This window comes from Prorops nasuta, unplaced genomic scaffold (genome assembly GCF_024137725.1).
Source record: "Prorops nasuta isolate Cenicafe-Biocafe unplaced genomic scaffold, Cenicafe_Pnas_1.2 PNAS00003, whole genome shotgun sequence".
NCBI classification, from domain to species: domain Eukaryota; kingdom Metazoa; phylum Arthropoda; class Insecta; order Hymenoptera; family Bethylidae; genus Prorops; species Prorops nasuta.
The window spans coordinates 6,575,862-6,594,268 of record NW_027116800.1 but is presented as its reverse complement, the minus strand read 5'-3'; the positions used below and the strand labels follow the sequence as shown (position 1 = coordinate 6,594,268).

General features: G+C 40.4%; 4 protein-coding genes across 7 annotated transcripts; 1 reads left to right on the top strand and 3 right to left on the bottom strand.

Annotated features, from left to right (window-relative positions):
- Positions 1-761: 761 nt before the first annotated feature.
- On the bottom strand, positions 762-7,436 carry LOC136785831 (polycomb group protein Psc-like). Of its 4 annotated transcripts, none has more exons than XM_066747122.1 (4): positions 7,312-7,436; positions 5,428-5,568; positions 4,670-5,340; positions 762-4,598 (listed from the first exon to the last, which is right to left on the bottom strand). In XM_066747122.1, exons 1-4 carry the CDS (start codon positions 7,385-7,387, stop codon positions 2,448-2,450), a joined length of 3,039 nt encoding a protein of 1,012 aa, XP_066603219.1. In that variant the 5' UTR covers positions 7,388-7,436; the 3' UTR covers positions 762-2,447. The 4 variants fall into 4 exon arrangements, with proteins under 4 accessions (XP_066603219.1, XP_066603221.1, XP_066603220.1 ...); XM_066747124.1 differs by lacking the exon at positions 7,312-7,436 and adding an exon at positions 6,746-6,872; XM_066747123.1 differs by lacking the exon at positions 7,312-7,436 and adding an exon at positions 5,687-6,436.
- A 1,609-nt stretch (positions 7,437-9,045) lies between these two features.
- On the bottom strand, positions 9,046-12,933 carry LOC136785548 (116 kDa U5 small nuclear ribonucleoprotein component). The gene is made up of 7 exons (XM_066746626.1): positions 12,688-12,933; positions 12,205-12,466; positions 11,863-12,134; positions 11,082-11,770; positions 10,770-10,999; positions 9,704-10,703; positions 9,046-9,626 (listed from the first exon to the last, which is right to left on the bottom strand). Exons 2-7 carry the CDS (start codon positions 12,448-12,450, stop codon positions 9,121-9,123), a joined length of 2,943 nt encoding a protein of 980 aa, XP_066602723.1. The 5' UTR covers positions 12,451-12,466; positions 12,688-12,933; the 3' UTR covers positions 9,046-9,120.
- A 1,386-nt stretch (positions 12,934-14,319) lies between these two features.
- Positions 14,320-16,369, top strand: LOC136785832 (cyclin-L1). The gene is made up of 4 exons (XM_066747127.1): positions 14,320-14,776; positions 14,948-15,132; positions 15,219-15,803; positions 15,886-16,369. The coding sequence occupies exons 1-4, from the start codon at positions 14,552-14,554 to the stop codon at positions 16,133-16,135; spliced, it is 1,245 nt and encodes a 414-aa protein (XP_066603224.1). The 5' UTR covers positions 14,320-14,551; the 3' UTR covers positions 16,136-16,369.
- LOC136785833 (leucine-rich repeat-containing protein 51-like) lies at positions 16,344-17,177 on the bottom strand. The gene is made up of 2 exons (XM_066747128.1): positions 16,914-17,177; positions 16,344-16,845 (listed from the first exon to the last, which is right to left on the bottom strand). Exons 1-2 carry the CDS (start codon positions 17,020-17,022, stop codon positions 16,358-16,360), a joined length of 597 nt encoding a protein of 198 aa, XP_066603225.1. The 5' UTR covers positions 17,023-17,177; the 3' UTR covers positions 16,344-16,357.
- Between the last annotated feature and the right edge of the window lie 1,230 nt (positions 17,178-18,407).

Below are 18,407 nucleotides of genomic sequence, written 5' to 3'. Positions count from 1 at the left end.
GAGCGATTCGACGCTCGGGGGCGTATGTACGAACCAAGGGTCCCTAATTCTCTAGCTTTAACAGCATCTTTTACCCGTTGCGATCATTTTTTATCATGTTTGGCTATTATCACCGGATCCTGCCGTGAGTCTGCCGCACTGTACAAATACGAAAAAACGACTATATTGATAAATGTTACAATATATTTAACAAAAAACGTGGGTAATACAAGTAGTACCAACGAAAAAAATGCGCCTATTTTTTAGCATCGCATCGTGTAACAGGGGCTGACACTGGGCTTGAGCAAGTTAACCCCTCTTCACGTCCGATATGTGGTCGATGTACTTCCCCGAGGGAGAGTGCCTGGCCAATCGGCATGGAGTCTCTCTCTCTCTCTCTCTCTCTCTCTCTCTCTCTCTCTTTCTAAGCCCTACTTCCTTCTTTTCACACTTGGCTAATTATTCCAAGATTCTTTTTTACGTTCATGTATATATGTAAAAAGCACGTGTATATAATTTTAATTTACCGCTAAATTATTTTACCTCTGTAATGAATCTACACTTGAATAGTCTTAAACGCAATTACATGCTTCGAATTTTTCTCACGGCACGCATAGATAGGTAAGGACAAGCGTAGACTTGCACGAGTGGTCGGTCAGTCGACCGTCAAACCGGCAAACCGCACGTGATAATAACCGTATTTACTTTTCGTGTTATATCTCTTCTGTGATTTAAAACTATACCTATATAAGTGATGCGAGGAAAATCAAATGAGATTGCATTTTTAGTATGAGTTTATTCAATATCAATTCAATCCAATTGAAATAATCGACAAATCTAACAAATTGCACATTACAAATATTGTTAAGTCTATGAAAGATTTTGTTATTTCTTATGGTAGAAATTATGTCTTTTAAAAATTGGTCTTGTAACACTAAAATGTATGTGTGTGTGTTTAGACACCTTACCCACCAATAGCTTTAATCTTATGACAATTTATGCTTATGTCTATAATTTTCTTATCGACTTGCAATGCGCCGTTGAGAAACTGACTGAAAAATCGATCGACGATCCATCGACGATAAATATTAAGCAACTTCCTACCTATCAATCCCGACGCAGATACTCGGTCTAAATTGCTTCTTCCGCAAGATCAATAATCAACAATCGCCACTTTTATAACTACATGCACTTCGCTTCATAGATGCGTATGTAGAAAATTTAGGAGAGAACGAATTAATTCATCTTTTTTTATCATTCGACATACGTTTATAAAAAAAGCACCGCAATTATCAAACCTTGAATGTTATTTTCATTTGATGAAAACAGTTTTCAAGCCGTGCTTCAAACTCTTGCCTCCGCGCCTTTCTCAGTATATAATATATAAATTTAACTTTATTGGATTAACAAACAGTCAATTTTGATATAAATGCTTTTCTTAGATAATAGTTTATAGACAGACAGTTTATTTGTTTTAAGTAGTACGAGCAACTTTTAACGTCAGCTCTTCCAGTCGTAATTTTTTTAATTTTATCTCCTTACGAGTGATAGAACGATAAAAGCATAAATTGTAATTAATCTTCCAATAAAGTTTCAGTCGTTTTATTCAGGACCTGTAAAAATTTCTGTTGTTCCTTCGTCGTATTAATATTTTTAATACTGCAATGTTAAAAAGTGGTGTCTTTGTTAAAAGACAATTAAATTGACAAGCACGATTTCCGCGTTTTGATATACATATACATTACATACGTATAGAAAATAGTATATGTAAGGAAAAGACTCTTCTCTTTCTCTTTCTCTCTCTTTCATCTATAGAAAATAAAAGAAAACTATTGGAATTAACTATATTCTTCTCTCAAACGAGCACAAATTATAATTAATTAATTGCACTAGTACATTGCACACGTGTTTCCTTAGTTCTTTGGCATCACTATCTAAGACGTAATGTTTTACGTTTCATTCAAAGGAAAACTATTAATTAATAAGAAGCATGAGAGTCAAGTGATTACAATTCCTCACACAAAACTCTCTGTTTTTCTTTTAGTTTTCTCGCCTATTAATATCCTACAAAAACACTACATCCCACACCCATTATTAGAGTGTAAAATACTTATCTTTTTATCCATGTGTATAGTGGATAGTATTGTATACGCAATATGATAACTACACTGTAAATTCTACAGCCTACGAGTAACCTCGAATGTGATCCGTTGCTGGATGCGATTTCAGCTTCATCCATTTTTTATTTATACATATTATATATTGCACTAGAATGAACCATTCAAGAGAACATTCGAATATAAATAAAATAGAAACGAAGGTATTCGAGTAAATATATAAAAGGTTGATGGAAAATCACAGCATTTTCTTTTCTGGTTTAATATAAAAAGGATTAAAATGTGAGGATAAGAGACGGTTAAGAGGAAGAGGAAATGGAAGAAAACGTGAAAGAGAAGGAGGAAGCGGAATTACGGAGGTTGCTGGGAGAGGGCGGTGAAATAAGTGGCCCTCTGATTCCTGTATTGCGAAGCGACGACCGCCTGGGGATTCGGTATGTGCCTGACGCCGAGATTCGGTTTGATCTTCATGCCGAAGCCGGTGATCCTCTGATGTGGCTGGGGAATGCGCAGGGCGACCTTGCTCACACCGATGCTCGCCGCGCCAATTACCAACGGATCGATCGGCGCTGCCTTCCTCCCCTCGCTGCCGATGCAATCGCTCAAAAGAGATACGGCAGCATCCGACAGGGTTCTCAGGTTCGAGTCCTGACCCCTCCTGTTCTCCAGCGAGTCCTTCGGTTTTCGCTGATGCAGAAAACTCGTGGCGGTTATCATTGGCCTCGCTGAAGAACGCCCGCAAATCAACGAGGAACCAGGGCCGGAAGAGAACGACGAAGGTGGAGAACATGAAGAGGAAGAGGAAGAGGACGATGAGAAGGAGGAGGGTGAAGAGGACAGGGAGGCTGCGGTAGTGGTTGTTACCGAGAGACTCGCGGAAAGATCCAACGCGTTTTCAGCTGGAACAACGCTAGTAGCAGCGGCGCTACTCAGATCCAATGGTTTCTCGTACTTGCTCGCGTTATTCCTGTCGATGACCAATTGGGCGTTGATACCAGTGGTGAAATTTGAAGATTGCTTAACTGCGTGAAGAGGTGCCAAAGGCGGTGGTCCCTTTTTCTTCTGACTCTGCGTTACACTAGCTTGACCTTCCATGGGATTCCCGCTATTCGTCGTCTCTTCTTTCTTCTTCGACATAATGCTCTTCAACGCGTCCCGCATCTGTTTCTCTGCCAGCAAACTTCTTACTCGATTGGCCTTGCTCTCCCGCAGTTGCTTCTCCAATTTGGCCTGATCAAGACTTCCGGTCCTTTCTGAATTGTCCCGTGAACGCTGCTTTGACTTGTCTCGCATAGATTCCTTTGCCTCGTTGATGGCTACCAAACCCAAACGTCTTAGGATCTCCTCGTCCTTCTTCGGTCCGTTTCGCTCCATTTCGCCAGATTCCTTTTCATTCCCTTGCACGATCGTCGTTACCTTCACCAGTTTTGGTATCTCATCCTTCCTATTTTCATCGGCCTTAATCGTTTTCTTCTCCTCACATCCCTTAACCTTCACTTTCATCTTGAGCCTAGCTTTATTAGTTTCCTCGCTTTGAGAGCCAATGTTCTGAGCTATCCTGACAACCTCATCGGGAATGGCATCGATGATGTCCTCTATGGTCTCCTCGGGCTCAACAATGGCCGGTGGTTCTATGCTGCTTTTGTTCTCAGCCTCGAGGAGAACCACCCTTTGCTGATGTTGCTGCTGAGGTTGTTGCTGATTACTATCAGAGGCAGCACCGCTGGTTCCCTTCATTTTTTCCCGACGGACCGCTCTCATCTGCAACAGCTTCTCCTTACCCTGACCGGTCGCCGAAGTAGACGTGATTCTCGGCGGGCAAGGAGTCAACCTCAACTTCAACTTCAGCAAATCTTCCCTAGGTGTCGTAGTGATTTCGGCTATGACTCGTTTATTTCGTCGTTTTCTTCTTTTCCGATGCTCCAGTCTACCCAGCTCTTTGCTCCTGGCGCTATCCGTCGAGTGATTACTACTGCAACCCTGAATCAGACCACCGGATCTTCTGTCCGGTGCTCTCATTACGGGGGTCACTTCGCAGCGAGGCTTTTTGTTCTTCGTTTCCTTGTCACGCTTCGCGTAGCTCTCCAGTCCGCGAGAACCATCCAGTTCTTTCGTGTCTCTAGCTGATTCTTCCTTCAGAATCTTCGATGACGTTTCCAATGCATTCTCCTCCAATTTCTTGAAACACTTGTTCAGAGGTCCCTCTAACGTTCCATCCGGCTCCAATTCAGCCTCCTCCATTTCCTCCTCTACTTCCTCTGCCTGGAATCCCATATCCTTTTGCTGCTGCTGTTGCTGCTGTTGATCAGCTCCCACCACTTCTTCCCTTTCCTCCTCTTCAATTTGCTCTTGGGTGGATTTTGGACTCGGGGGTGGTGTCGGTGGCCGCTGAATGTTCTCCATACCATCGGGATTAGCACCGTTCTCCAAAGAACTCAACTGCGCGTTGAACTCTGCTTCTGCGTTCCGCAAAACACGATAAAACAGCCTCATCGGTGCTTCCTGCAAAATTAAAGAGATGACGATAAGAGAAAAAATGTTGACCAATCGAGACAAATTCACAGGTAAGTTACCCTTTTCCAACCGAAGATACACGCCAGATCGAGTAATGTCCAAGATGGATCAAGGGGAAGCATACTTCTTCCACTATTGCTGTTGTTACGACTATGGCGAGTTATACTTTGGTCCTCGCACATCATTTCGATCTTATAGACCATACTGATGGTAGAATTAGCTTCCTCCCAGCCTCTCTTCAGCATCAGTAGCCGCACGAGGTGTCGAACAGTGACTCCAGCAGGACACTTGAGATACCTGGTAGCAGTTGGAGAAGAGAACTGCTTCTCTTCATGATTCGTCAGGTGTCGCAGCCTCTGTTCCAGCCTGCTGGTGCATTGCTGCCGAACACGAGCACATACCGGTCCCACGACGTGGCCCTCCTCCTTGTCCTTATGCTTCCGGTTATCAGGATCGATATCCGTGAGTTCGCGGAGACTTAGACTGACGAAATCGTCGAGGGTCAAGTCAAGGGCACCGAAGGGCGTCGAGAGTGGGGCGCATTGAGGATTGACAGAGCGGAAATGGCGTCGTTTTTCAAGCTCCGAGCGATAGAGACCCGGCACCACAAGGTAAACCAGCCGTTGGAGCTTGAGATCCGGTAGCAACAGCGCCGATGACATCGCTACGTTGCAGACCGGGCAAGATCGGCCACCACTGCTCAGTCGTCTCGCTATGCAGCCTCTGCAAACTAAACGGTTTTCTTTCCCTTACTCCCTTCATCTTGTAAGATCTACTCTACACGCTCGCCACGAGTGATTATTAGCGATATACTAACAGGAATGTAAACATTCTCCAAGGGTCGTTGCATCTATCAGGTAACCCCTGCACAACGGACAGACGATATGTTCGTTCAAATCTCTCACCAGGGGCTTCTCTTTCTCCGGTGGATCCATCTTCCGGCCTCGTCTCCTTTCGTCTGCAAAAAAAACCAACAAACAAACAATAAACATCTTCTCTTTGGAATAAAAAAGAAAAATCATACGGTTCTCATGTTTTGGCTTTCTCAGCGTCACGCTAGAATATCGAGTCTTTACCGTTATCAAAGCAACCAAAGCGAATAGTTTGAGTGCAACGTCTCATGTCGCGGCGGAAACATTACTGCCCTAGCCGTGCACGTATACACAGTGAGACTCCAGAGTCTCAGGATTACGTGGCGTGACCCCCCACTCCATCCGAAAAAAATTACTTAAGATATTAGGTATCGGGCACAAATACCCTTACAACTGCTTCTCCCTCTTTTTTTTTGCCAATCAGCAATCATTTATCCTAGGCACGTTGGAGCTTTAAGGTCTATCCCTTAAAGGGTATACCGTATCTCTTCCTATTCTCGTCGTCCCTTCGGTTAAAAACCCCGCCTACACTGTTTTTTAATTCACACCTCTCTCTATGTCCACTACAAGCGTGTGCCAGTTATTTTTGATTTCGCGAAACGCATAACAACAACAACAAAAACCAAAACACTGAATTCCTCGAAGATCCGCTCTCGTATCGGTTGGTCTTCTCCGAAAAGCACGTGCGACATTGTTGATTTGCTTCGACGAATCGCCCGTTTAATTGTTTCTTGGCGTAACGAAAACCACTCTCCGCGTTTGTCGCGTGGAATTCTTCAGCCAGATTTTTTTTGCATTGTTGTGATTGAGAGCGGAGAATGGCAGTGTGTGACGCGACGTGACGCGACGAGTGCACGAGAGCAGAAAGTTTTTTCCACGCTTGGACGCGGCAGCAGGTTGGTAGGAGTTAGGAATCGCGCATGAGCATTCAGCTCCTACGTCAACATAGTTCTTTTCAACAATCTCTCCTGCCTCTCTCTCTCTCTCTCTCTCTCTCTCTATCTCCCACTATTCTAACATCTCACTGTATATTTTCAACGATTGCACCGGTGAATGGAATCAACGGTACACCGATTAAAGTCAATAAACAGTTTACATTCGAGTCAAGAATAATAAAACGAGGCTAAACTTTTAACATAATATTGAATATATATTTTTTACACAGCGTAATTGAAGAAATGGCGCAGTGGAATAAGAGAGAGAGAGAGAGAGAGAGAGAGAGAAAGGTGAGAGAAGCGAAGCAAACCAAGGCAAGGCGCTTACCGAAGATTGTGTAGAGAGTAAATGGAAGTTGGAGAGAAGGCAGAGCAGGAGAAAGAGCAACAGCTTCGTGATGGTAGTGGTAGTATTAGAGTGGAGGAACGTATAGGTAAGCAGTGTGTATTTGAGAGGGAGAGAGAAAGATAGAGCGAGCGAGGAGAGAGAGCGGACGTGGCAACGAGACGACGGCGGGCGGCAGGCAAGGTTTGTCGAGGTTGCCATGTTTTTCTAATGGCAACGCTGGGAATACGGTAATGTTGGCGTTCCACGGGAGAAAAGTGGCAACATCGCACTTGTGCTCCGCGCACCGCTTCTGCTGTCACGAGCGCGCTAGCCTATCCCTGTCCTCGTCCTATCCTCGTCCCCTTCCCACTGTCCAAACACTTACACACGCAAGCACGCACGCACTCACGTACACCTACACCAATATCAATGTAGGAAAGCTCCCTATCCCCTACCCGGCATACCCACCCCAAAGCCCCAGCCCTATCCTCCCTTTCTCATCCCTCGAACACTTTAAACGCTTCTTCTGCTATTTCTCTGGTGTTTCGCGTAAACCCGCAACGAACCTGTTTCTGGCAGCGGCAACAGCACGTCGAGAAACGACGTGGACGACGTTTCAGTTGAACGACTCCCCGTCTTCATCGGTCGTCGCGTTCGTCGCTGATCACGGCCGTCGATCGACCGGTGTGTCCCTGCAAACCCGTGAATGCGCGGGCGCGCGCGCATACGTATCTCGCGGCTTTGCGCAATTTCCCCCTCCTCTCCCCCTCCCAACCATACACCCTCCCCTCTACTCCCGAACGTGTCCATCCTCCCTCTCCTAACCTCGCTACCGCGACACTTTTGCTTTATTCGCAAATCACGTAAATCCATCCGTACTGACGATGAGTGATACATTTAACTTATTTTTACGCGTACGCACGCTCCTTTCGAATCCCAACCCCGCCCATCCTCCTTTTCATTTCTTTCAGAAAGAGTCAAATGTAAAATTCATCATCCATCGTCATCCAGTTCCCATAGATCAGGTTCGATCGTCAGCTGTGATCGTCATGCCGTAAAGCCATGCCATGCCGTCTGACTGACCAACTGATCTTGTATGAATCGAATATAAATAACTTTCTTACGTGGTTGAATCTATTTTCGTAGCGAGCTATACGCTATCTGCGTAATTGGATCAGGCTTCATTTTATCGCTGGTGAATTAATTTAATTCACTTGCTGCTGGTAGTAAAGTAAATAGGTGGGAGGTTGGAGAGGAAGAATAAAAATTTTGTGTGTTTTCCTCCTGCCCGATTAGAGACGCTAACAACGGCGGGTGCGATGAGAAAAAACGTACAAAAGGAAAACACTACGCTGCTGTAATACTTTACTATCTTATCGACCCCGCCTAAGCCCCGCCTCGTTACACCGATCTTATACGACCCTTTACGAATATTTACGAAGCCCGACACGAATTCCAACGATTTCAAAATATCTTAACCATCATCTAAATTCAAAACATTTACACTCTCTTCACGAAAGTTCTTTGAATCTGTCTTCTACAATCCATTCAATTCGATACAAATAACTAATCACATAAACTTTCTGCTGTTTTTTACCATGATCACACCTCTGCAAATATTGCAAAGTTTCAGTTTCTTCCGCTATTTCTAAGTTTTATATGCAGTTTTACACAAAATTCTATTCAAAATTATGTATCACTAAGGATGAAAAGCATGAATTCGTTTCGATGGAACCGTCTATATTATTGCGAATATTCGATTAATTCTATAAACTGTCCATCGCCTATGTAATTTATGCAAAAGAGTAAAGTGGATTATAATAAATAGAAGCGAGTAGCAGTGAAAATCATTGTTAAACTTATATTTACGCGTATTGTTGTTAGTAACGACTAAATTAGGCGGTGCCTAAGGGGGCTTGGACTTGCGCAGGAGGCGTGGTAGACTGCAACAAAATGGCGGGCGGAATCCAATAAGTTTAACTTTACCTCCTGCTACTACGCAGCTACTATTTGAGCCACGCCCCTCCAACTTGCGCATCGCATCCGAGTTCGCTTCTTTTGCTCCAATATATTATCATTTCATATTTGTCCGGGAATTTATAGCCTACATTTATGTTTAATATAATAGCATTAATATTCAGATACAAATGCGTCATAGAAATATGCATATAACTGATAAAGATGTTTTTTTTAAGAGAGTGGGAAAGGTTAGGAAAATGTGGGCGTGTCCAGTACGAGAAGCGGTATCTCCGCTACATAGCAATTTGGAGAGAAATTGAAAAGAGCGTGCGTTTATTGATTAAAATTAAGTTTTATTTATATAAAAGAAAGGGGAGAATAATTTGATAATTTATACAGGTACTATATAGATTATATTAAAGCGGATAATTGAATTGACCATCCTGTCGCGCAAGTTCGAGCAACATAGGATCGTCGAAGAATTTGTTGATCGAGACATCCTCGGAGAGACCTTTGCGTCTTCTTGTCTTCAGCATGAATTCTCTTGCAAGGTGGGTGGCTGGCTGTGGCTCCAACGGTCTGATTGTGATACTCTTATCAAGAGGATCGCCAGGAACGATTTGCCAATGGTGGAAGACCGACAAGCAGAATGCCTGACCTTGGGTATGCGTTCGTAAATCGGTCTCAAAGCCGAAACTATCTATAGCGGGAATGAAAGCTTTGATGGTGTAGAGTGGACTACCGGGAACTGGTGCGTCTTGAGTCACGTGTCCCCGTCGTTTTGCCAGGACTGTATAAACAGCTGAAACGCAATCAGCGGGAGCCTGAACTTCTACGAATAAATACGGTTCCATAAGACGGGGCGTGGCCATTAAAAACGCGGAATAGGCCACTCTTCTTGCAGTTGGAATAATTTGACCTCCTGTAAAAGGGTAAAAAGACAGCATTAGATTTATTAATCACCATGCACGAATTTACCACAAGTTTCTCTAGTTTTACCTCCACGATGCAAAGGTTCTTGAGCAATAATCGCATCCAAAATCTTGAATTTAACGTTTCTAATAGGTTCCTCGCATAAAGGCCCTTCGCGGGTTCCCCATTGAAAGCCTTGAACTATAGAATCCTTGGCACTATTCAAAAGGGATTTGTCCACTTCCGAAGGTAGGGTATCGTCAACCAAAATATTTGGACCAGTAGCGTCTGGACCAAAGGCCCATATACTTCTAGCTGCTAACAGATCCCAATCGTACTTGGTTTGAAAGAATTCACCCAATCTCTTTTTGTTCCAAGTGATGCGGACGTGCTCAGCTTCGATATCTTCTGCGAGACCTCTTTCTAAAGGCTCTGCGATCATGGTTAATTTGTTGCGTTTATTTGGCGTTTCCGCGAAACATTTTAGTGAACTTGTTTCAACCACGGTCTCAGCAAAGGCCACTACAGGATCGGCAACCTTTATATCAATCTCCGAAAACATTTTTCGCAAATCATGCATCGCGCAATCCAGATATAGCTCTCCTGTACCCAACACGACGTGCTCTCCGCTTTCTTCCACCCTATTTGCCAGAAGAGGATAGCTCTTGTTTACCTTTCTTAAGCCATCCAACATTTTTGGTAATTCGGAGGGATTAACCGGCTCCACTGCGATTTTTATAACACTTTGTGTATTGAATTTCAGGGGCCTGAAAATGTAGAGATCGTCGGAACTGTTGAGATCCGTGATCGTACTAGTTTTCACGATAGGTCGATCAATGCCTTCGATGAGGACCCAATTTCCTGCTGGTACTCTGCTCAGTTCGATAGAATATCGAGCTTCGCTTATCCATAGTCTACCGACAGTTAGCACCCGAGAATCTTCCTCATCCGCGCGAGAATAAGCCTCACCTAATACTCGAACTCTTTGTCCAGCCTCCAAAGTACCAGACATTATTCTTCCGAGTACAACAAATAATGTGCAATCTTCTGTCGGATACATTTTCGTACTGTGTATCATTAAACGACCCTAAAACATTTAGATATTATAGTGTCCAATCACACGAATAGTACATATTTTAAATTGAATACTAACGTCTGGATCGCAATTGGTCATATCTTGAGCTAACGATGTATCCATCGGACCTGTATAGACGTGTTGCACTTTGACCGGTGCATGAGCTTGCGGGCTTGGCACATGTGACACACACATATCAACTAATCCACACATATCGCCTAAGAAACGAGTGCAGACAAGACGTAGTAATGGCCTTATATTCATCTTCATTTCTTCCGAAGTAAGCTTTATGCCCAACTCGTCCAAAACTGGGAAGAGAATTTTATTAGTGATGCAAATTATGAAAATGAAGTAGGAATGATCCGTGGTCACAGTCAGAAATTAACTTACCATCGGGCAGGGTAGTGTCCACGTCTCCTACCACCTGAGCAAAGATTTTATAGAGCGGTTCCAAAATGAACTCGATGAAACTTCTTTGTGCCGTATTATGCGGAGGCTTCTTTGCAAATTTGCGAGTTTTCGAATTGAAATAAACATCACCCCACAATCTTTTGGAAAATTCATTGGCGTTAAGTGTCGGATGATTTTTGGCGTATAGAGCGGCAAAAGATTTTAAAGTAAAGCAGACGTTATATTCCGAGCTGGCAAAACAAACATTGCCAATCGCCGGGGAGACAAACGCAGGATTCTCTGAATCGGAATATAGTGATATAAGTCCGTTGATCTCTTCGATGATATGTCGCAGTTTGTAATAAGCATCCAATGGTGGTAACTTTAGCTCCAATACCAAACGATCTATTTTATTGATGCAAACAGTCAAAGCTAATTTTTCTTGGAGTGCGTGCTTCAATAGACGTTCCGTATTCAACATTACTCCTTCCGCGGCATCGACAATTAAAACAGCACCATCAGACAATCGAATTGCTGCTGTTGCTTCGTCCGAAAAGTTCACATGGCCAGGCGTGTCAAATATATTAAGAAGATACGATTTTGATTTAACGTCTTGCAACAAGAGGGTAACTGGCGTTGCCTTTGTCGATACACCGCGTTGCTGCTCCGTAAATAAAGTATCCGTGTACCTAAAAAGTTGAGTATAATGTTGGTAAAAAAAAATATTTAATTACCATATTTGGCAGTTTAATTTTCTGCTTAATTTTATCAAATATCACACCTCAATGGCTTCTCATCTGTCACACAATGAATAAATGGGTGCGTTTGACGCACCAAGCAATCAACTAGAGTAGTTTTGCCATGATGAAGATGTCCTAACAGCACAACATTTCTTATCAAATGTGGGGCGTCCATCATATCTGCTAAGAACTCTATACTATAGGTTGTTTCTGGTAATTGCTGCTGCTTAATTTGAAACTTTGGCCTTCTGGTAGGAGCTATTAAAGGCATATCTAAGGGCTGGGCATCTTCTTCTTGCACTAACGTTTCGACCTTTTGCAAGTAAAATGGACTGAAGATTAACAAACTATTATATATTACCAGAGAAATAAACTCTTCATACCTCAGGACCATAAACTTCTACCGCACTAGGATAATATCTTTTATCTTCATGCAATACTACAGCCATAGAGGATCCTTGCTCTGTATGATCTCTTGACTCATCTTTATCCTCTTCCATTTCTTCATCTGAACGATCCCTGTTATCCGCATCATCTTCCACAGCTCCATATTCATTTTCATCTTCACTTTCCGAAGCCAGATCAGGACCAATATAATTACCAAATTCATCATACAGATCTACATCCATTTTGTTAAATATTTATCTGAAATATTAGTTTTTCATAGAATATACTTAATCTTCCTGCTAAACATTTCGCGCTTTGTAAAGTTTTGCTTAGAAAAAAAATTTACAAATAAATATTAATTAAATTCTTCAAAATATTTAATTGAAATTGTTTTCATTTATATTTTGAAAATCTTAAAAGTCAAGTAATATCGGCCAAGAATATTGTCTCTAAATAAAGTAATTAATAATTAAACTTACACTCTTGTGTTTACTTTTAATAAAGCAGCATAACCATAAACATAACCAAACTTTTACGACAATCACAGCACAACAGACAACTTTGCCGGGATGTGTGAAATGAACTTAGTCGCAAAGAATCTTGGGGTTTGTTCTTTTTCTCTGCACTATCGAACTGGTGCAATTAGTTCAAATAAGACAAATGTATGATTTATCACTTTTAACTCATTGCAGCAATGCAGCGAAAGAGAACAGAAAAGAGGACCGGTTCCCGGTTCCACAAGCCTTATTTAACTGGATTAAGTTAATTATGCTATATTCTATGTGACATAAAATATAGCAAAGATAGCGCTGCGCTAGGCAAAATGTGTCATGACTGGTCAAATTGTTTCAACTGACAAATCATGATATAGCGTTATCTTAACGTTAAGCCTTAAGGATATTGAACGCGATCAATGGTTGCATTCAGTAGAGACAAATGTTGAGGGAGCGTTGTATGTTATTGGCTATTACTCTTAGATCCTTTAATTTTTTCCAATAGAAGTAGAAGTTTAAAAAGAATTACTCAACAGTTCCGCAACTGTTGTCTCTACTGAATGCAAACAATGGGTTTTGTATGTACATATCCAGCCGACACTCAACAGTCTCAGCTGCTAAGTAAAATACCCTGAAAATAAAAAGTGGTAGTAACAGCATCACTCATAGCTAAATCTACCTTCTAGAAGATTAGTTATTTCTACTCATGAGTTTGGTAGTCTTTACCGGACACTCAAGTGTCTCGACTCTCGAGTAGATTATACCATTCTCATCAAATGAAACCAATTAAATGCTTAGAATTTTGGATACCACTCGAGCCTAATAGTAAAAACAACTCGAGTCTGAAAGTAAAAGCAACTTGAGCGCCTCTACTAGGCTCATCAAGTATTTATTGCTCGACACTCGAGTAGAAGTTACCACTTTTTATTTTCAGTGTATGCTTATGATTAGTTACGTTTCTAATCCTTAGCGCTTATGTAGCGCTATGCAAGGGCGTATCATGATTGATAAAATTGACTGAATCGATCAATCATGATACAGGCCCGGTTCCACAAGCCTTTTTTGATCTGGATTAAGTTAATTTTGCTATATTTTATGTCACATAGAATATAGCATAATTAACTTAATCCAGTTTAAACAAGGCTTGTGGAACCGATCCACAAACGCTACTTTTAGCGCTAGGATTAGAAACGCAACCATTGTCCAATTGTTCAATTTTAATTGATCAACCAATCATGCGCGGATTATACTTAGGTGCTGGTTCAATGACCGGCAAATGTATATGGCGTCCCTTGATGCATTTATGAACCGCGTTTTTCAGTAACTCGAAACGGAAAGCGCGAGTACATATGTAGTCCTAGGGTGCATTCCAAATCACGCATGAAGCGCATAGAATGTACAGTTTATGTCACATTTATTATAGAATTTAAGTGCTTACTGCGCGCATATGCGTGACTCGGAACGCACCCCTACTGTCTAGCGCAGGCGCAGGCCTCACGCTTCATGGAGTCATTAGGTGAGGGGCCTGAGGGGTGAGGAGGACTGAATTGAAGGCGTCTGAAATCTGAAGGTGAGGGTAGTAGCAGTGTCTTGTCTAGTGACTCTAGTGGTGTCTAGCAGAGCTGTAGTGGCGTAGTGTGGGTCGTCGACTGTCGTGTGAGAAAAGTCTTAGGTTAATGTTGGTCCTGATTGGTCCGTGTGTGTGAGTTTACAGGAGTTTGGTAATTGGTTAAGTTTTGTATAGCGCATACTTATGTAGATAATTGGTTGGGTCCAGTTGAGTCAGCGTGGGTGCCATAAGCAGTAAGCACCCGTAATCATACCGTGTTTTCGGATATTATAGTTCAAAATGTCGGATTTAACAACGCTTGTCACAATCAAGAACCCTATTGTAAATAACGTAAAACCTTATGGAAAAATAGTCTTAACATTGCAGAACTGTCTCTTACCTGATGAAAAATTGAATTCAACCCCATCGCATTCGGATGGTTTAGATGCTGAGACAGAAACAGATTTGCGGATATTAGGATGCGAGCTTATACAAACCGCTGGAATATTATTAAAACTTCCTCAGGTTTGTCATTTCTAATCTTAAACAAAAATTAAAAATTTAAAGTCGTTTTATTAAAGATTAATTTATTATTTCCATAATCTCTTCTCCATATATTTTTGCCCTCTTAAAATCACATTTTATTCTCAATTTTAACACTTTCATTTTAAATATATTGAATAAAAAATTTTTCAGGTTGCAATGGCGACAGGACAGGTAATATTTCAACGGTTCTATTATAGTAAATCATTGGTTCGTCATAATATGGAAACTACTGCGATGGGATGTGTTTGTTTAGCTAGTAAAATTGAAGAAGCTCCTAGAAGGATTAGGGATGTCATTAATGTCTTCAATCATATAAAGCAGGTTTCTAGTCAAAAGTAAGTACTTGTCCTGAACTTGTTTCACAACTATTTAAAGTCATTATTCACTAAACTCCTACATGATTTCTTATTATATTTTTCAGGCCGATAACACCAGTGATTCTAGATCAAAATTATGTAGCTCTTAAAAATCAAGTAATCAAATCTGAAAGGAGAGTTCTGAAGGAACTAGGCTTTTGTGTACATGTCAAACATCCACATAAAATTATAGTAATGTATTTACAAGTTTTGGGATATGAAAGAAATCGTGCACTTATGCAACAGTGCTGGAATTATATGAATGATTCCTTAAGATCAGACGTTTTTTTGAGATACCAGCCAGAGACAGTAGCTTGTGCCTGTGTGTACCTTGGAGCCAGGCAACTTCAGCTTCCTTTGCCAACAAATCCAGCATGGTTTTCATTATTTAAAGTTAGCGAATCTTCCATTAGGGATGTATGCAGACGTATATTACGTTTATATTTTCGTCCACGTGTAAAGCCAGAGCAGCTGGAGAAAAGAGTAGAGGAGCTTCGACGACAATACGAAGAAGCAAGGACAAAAGCACGCGGTGGTGATATTGATGGACACACTCCCAGTCCACCACTTCCTAAACATCATAATGCTTGGGGGGGATTTATCAGTCGAAGCGGAACTCATGCGATACCGGAAAGAGCTAAATCTCCTAGGTACAACAATAAGTCATAACTCACAACTAAATAATTAGTTATCAATACTCTTGCATCACTTAATTTTATACTATATCTTTAGGCGTTCAAAATCCCCTAGTACGTCACCTACCCGAGTTGAAACAGCAAAACATTCCAAACGTAAAAAGCATTCTAGTAGAAGCAGATCAAGGAGTCATAGCCATGGAAGGTCTCGCAAACCAAAAAAGACTCAACGTAGGCGATCTGGAAGTCATAAATCATCTAGAAGCCGTTACAGGTCGCGCAGTCGATCGCGAGATAGGGAATTAGAAAAGTCGAGCAAACATCGCAGTAAACATAGGCGACACTGAATCTTGAAAGATTAAAACTAATCTTTGTAATTCTTGTAATATTCATGATTAACTGATTATAGTTCTTAATTTTCTTTCTTTGCGTTCACAAAAAGTTTTTTGTATAGTATACAAAAGTGTATTGTTCTTTATTTTTAAAGATTTCATGCAATATCTTGCAACAAAAATCGTACAATCAATACTGTCAAGAAAAATGTATACACCACCAATAATAATAAAAGTTTATACAAACGACGTTGTATCGATCTTTCGAAAAAATCCAGCTGGCAGCACTTTTTTCCTATCAGCTGAGAGAATTGGTGAAAAATCCAAAGTTTTTATTTGTGGGAGAATATGTATAATAAAACTACGATAATTGGGAGTGTTTTCAATTGGATTTCCGTGCAATGTTAGCATTCTTAAGCGCAGTAATTTTCTAAGTTTCATTATTTGATTTATATCTGTAATTTTGTTGCCATGCAAATAAAGTATCTTTAGATTTGGAAAATTATAAATTTCATCTTCAATCTCGTAAATTTTATTGAATGAAAGTTCTAGCCAATGGAGGTACGAGCTCCCCATAAGGAGATTATCCACCAGAATTTTAAGGTCTGAGATTGAATTTAATAGATTGTTATTAAGCCAGAGGCTGCTAGTTATAAATCGGCCATCTGACATCCTCTTCGGAAGTTTACCTGTACGTATCGACTCAGCTTTCTTTTTCACTAATGCTTTGGTAGGCAAATAAATAATTTAATTTTTATTTAATAAATATAATGTAGACAAAATAAATACATACCATTAATAGTTTTGGATCCTTTAAAAGACAAATCATATGGAGGACCAGCAAATATTTCCTCTTGTAAATTTCGCTGGTAGCTTGATGTGGGTTCAGTCATTATCTCCATTTCAATAATTTAATAAATAAATAAAAATAAAATTGTTAATGTATATTTTTTTTTATTAATTCAATTATGGCGGCCGGATGAACACCCACATCAACACCTTCCAAGAGTTCCAAACCGGTTTATGCCGCTTACGCTGTCATTGCCGTCACAACCGTCAGTATGTATTTATCTACTGCTGTCAAGAGTGTCAAGACCGTACAGTCTGTACAGCGTCAAGACTGTCAAGTGTCAACACTGGGTGCGTTCCGAGTACTTCCGAGTCACGTATATGCGCGCAGTAAGGCCGAGTCCTACCAAAGTTTAATTAATTCAATTAATATAGTACACGTAACATGAACTGTATAACTAACAACCAGTAACTACTTAAAGTAGTATAGTTCACGTAACGGATAATATACCACTTTAAATAATTATACTTTGATAGGACTCGGCCAAAGCACTTAAATTCTATAATAAATGTGACATAAACTGTACATTCTATGCGCTTGCAGCACCCACTGTCAACTCTGTCAAGAGGTCTGTTCTTGTTGGCCTTACACTTTTAACACTTTCTACACTTTCCGCATTTCTGTCTTTGTCCATTGTATAAGTTGGTGTCCATTAAGTTGGCCGGACATACAGGGTTTTTCTTTAACAGCGGAGCATAGGAGATTTCGTGTTATTTGACTATAGTAAATTTTACTATAGTCAAATTACTGTTTTCCATTTAATTTAAATATTAAACGTAGTAACCAAGATTAATTGAGTACAATGACATTTATAATGAATAATAAAAGCAATTAAACTAAAATAACCATTAAGTTGTAACTATCTACGCTTTTATTAATTATAATAATGTTTAGTAAGTGTTTCATTGCTATAGTTAAATAATATAATCCTATGTTCCGCTTTTAGAGAAACACCCTGTATATTGAATAATGGAAAAAAACTACAGGAGTTGTTTGTTAAGCGTTTGTTAGTTGCTAATTTTTGCAAAAATGCAGAAAAAAAAATCGCATCAGTATGAAGTTGACTGGACATTAACTAAATTTTTCCTTAAATAATGTAATCAAATCGTTTTATAGGATCGTCTGTAGTTTCTAAAGACATAAGTTACGTTTATTAAATGTTAATTATGAAGAAAAATCAAATTACAATCATTTCCAATTTTGTCCATAATAATATAGTATGTATACATACATACATATACATGGACAAAATTGGAAATGTTTATAATTTGATTTTTCTTCATAATTAACATCTAACAAACGTAACTTATGTTTTTAGAAACTACAGACGATCCTAAATCGATTTGATTACATTATTTAAGAAAAAATTTAGTTAATGTCCAGTCAACTTCACACTGATGCGATTTTTATTTTCTGCATTTTTGCAAAAATGATCAA

What these genes read in the sequence shown, in the direction of transcription:
- LOC136785548 (XM_066746626.1), bottom strand. Translation starts at nt 12,450, where the DNA reads ATGGATGTAGATCTGTATGATGAATTTGGTAATTATATTGGTCCTGAT. An exon ending in TAGAAGTTTATGGTCCTGAG is followed by an intron (nt 12,135 to 12,204) that starts GTATGAAGAGTT and finishes TACTTGCAAAAG; the next exon opens with GTCGAAACGTTAGTGCAAGA. An exon ending in TGACCAATTGCGATCCAGAC is followed by an intron (nt 10,704 to 10,769) that starts GTTAGTATTCAA and finishes TAAATGTTTTAG; the next exon opens with GGTCGTTTAATGATACACAG.
- LOC136785831 (XM_066747122.1), bottom strand. Translation starts at nt 7,387, where the DNA reads ATGAAGACGGGGAGTCGTTCAACTGAAACGTCGTCCACGTCGTTTCTC. An exon ending in GTTGCCGCTGCCAGAAACAG is followed by an intron (nt 5,569 to 7,311) that starts GTTCGTTGCGGG and finishes TTTTTTTTGCAG; the next exon opens with ACGAAAGGAGACGAGGCCGG. An exon ending in TGGAGAATGTTTACATTCCT is followed by an intron (nt 5,341 to 5,427) that starts GTTAGTATATCG and finishes AAAACCGTTTAG; the next exon opens with TTTGCAGAGGCTGCATAGCG.
- LOC136785833 (XM_066747128.1), bottom strand. Translation starts at nt 17,022, where the DNA reads ATGGAGATAATGACTGAACCCACATCAAGCTACCAGCGAAATTTACAA. An exon ending in AGGATCCAAAACTATTAATG is followed by an intron (nt 16,846 to 16,913) that starts GTATGTATTTAT and finishes TGCCTACCAAAG; the next exon opens with CATTAGTGAAAAAGAAAGCT.
- LOC136785832 (XM_066747127.1), top strand. Translation starts at nt 14,552, where the DNA reads ATGTCGGATTTAACAACGCTTGTCACAATCAAGAACCCTATTGTAAAT. An exon ending in AAGCAGGTTTCTAGTCAAAA is followed by an intron (nt 15,133 to 15,218) that starts GTAAGTACTTGT and finishes TATATTTTTCAG; the next exon opens with GCCGATAACACCAGTGATTC. An exon ending in GAAAGAGCTAAATCTCCTAG is followed by an intron (nt 15,804 to 15,885) that starts GTACAACAATAA and finishes CTATATCTTTAG; the next exon opens with GCGTTCAAAATCCCCTAGTA.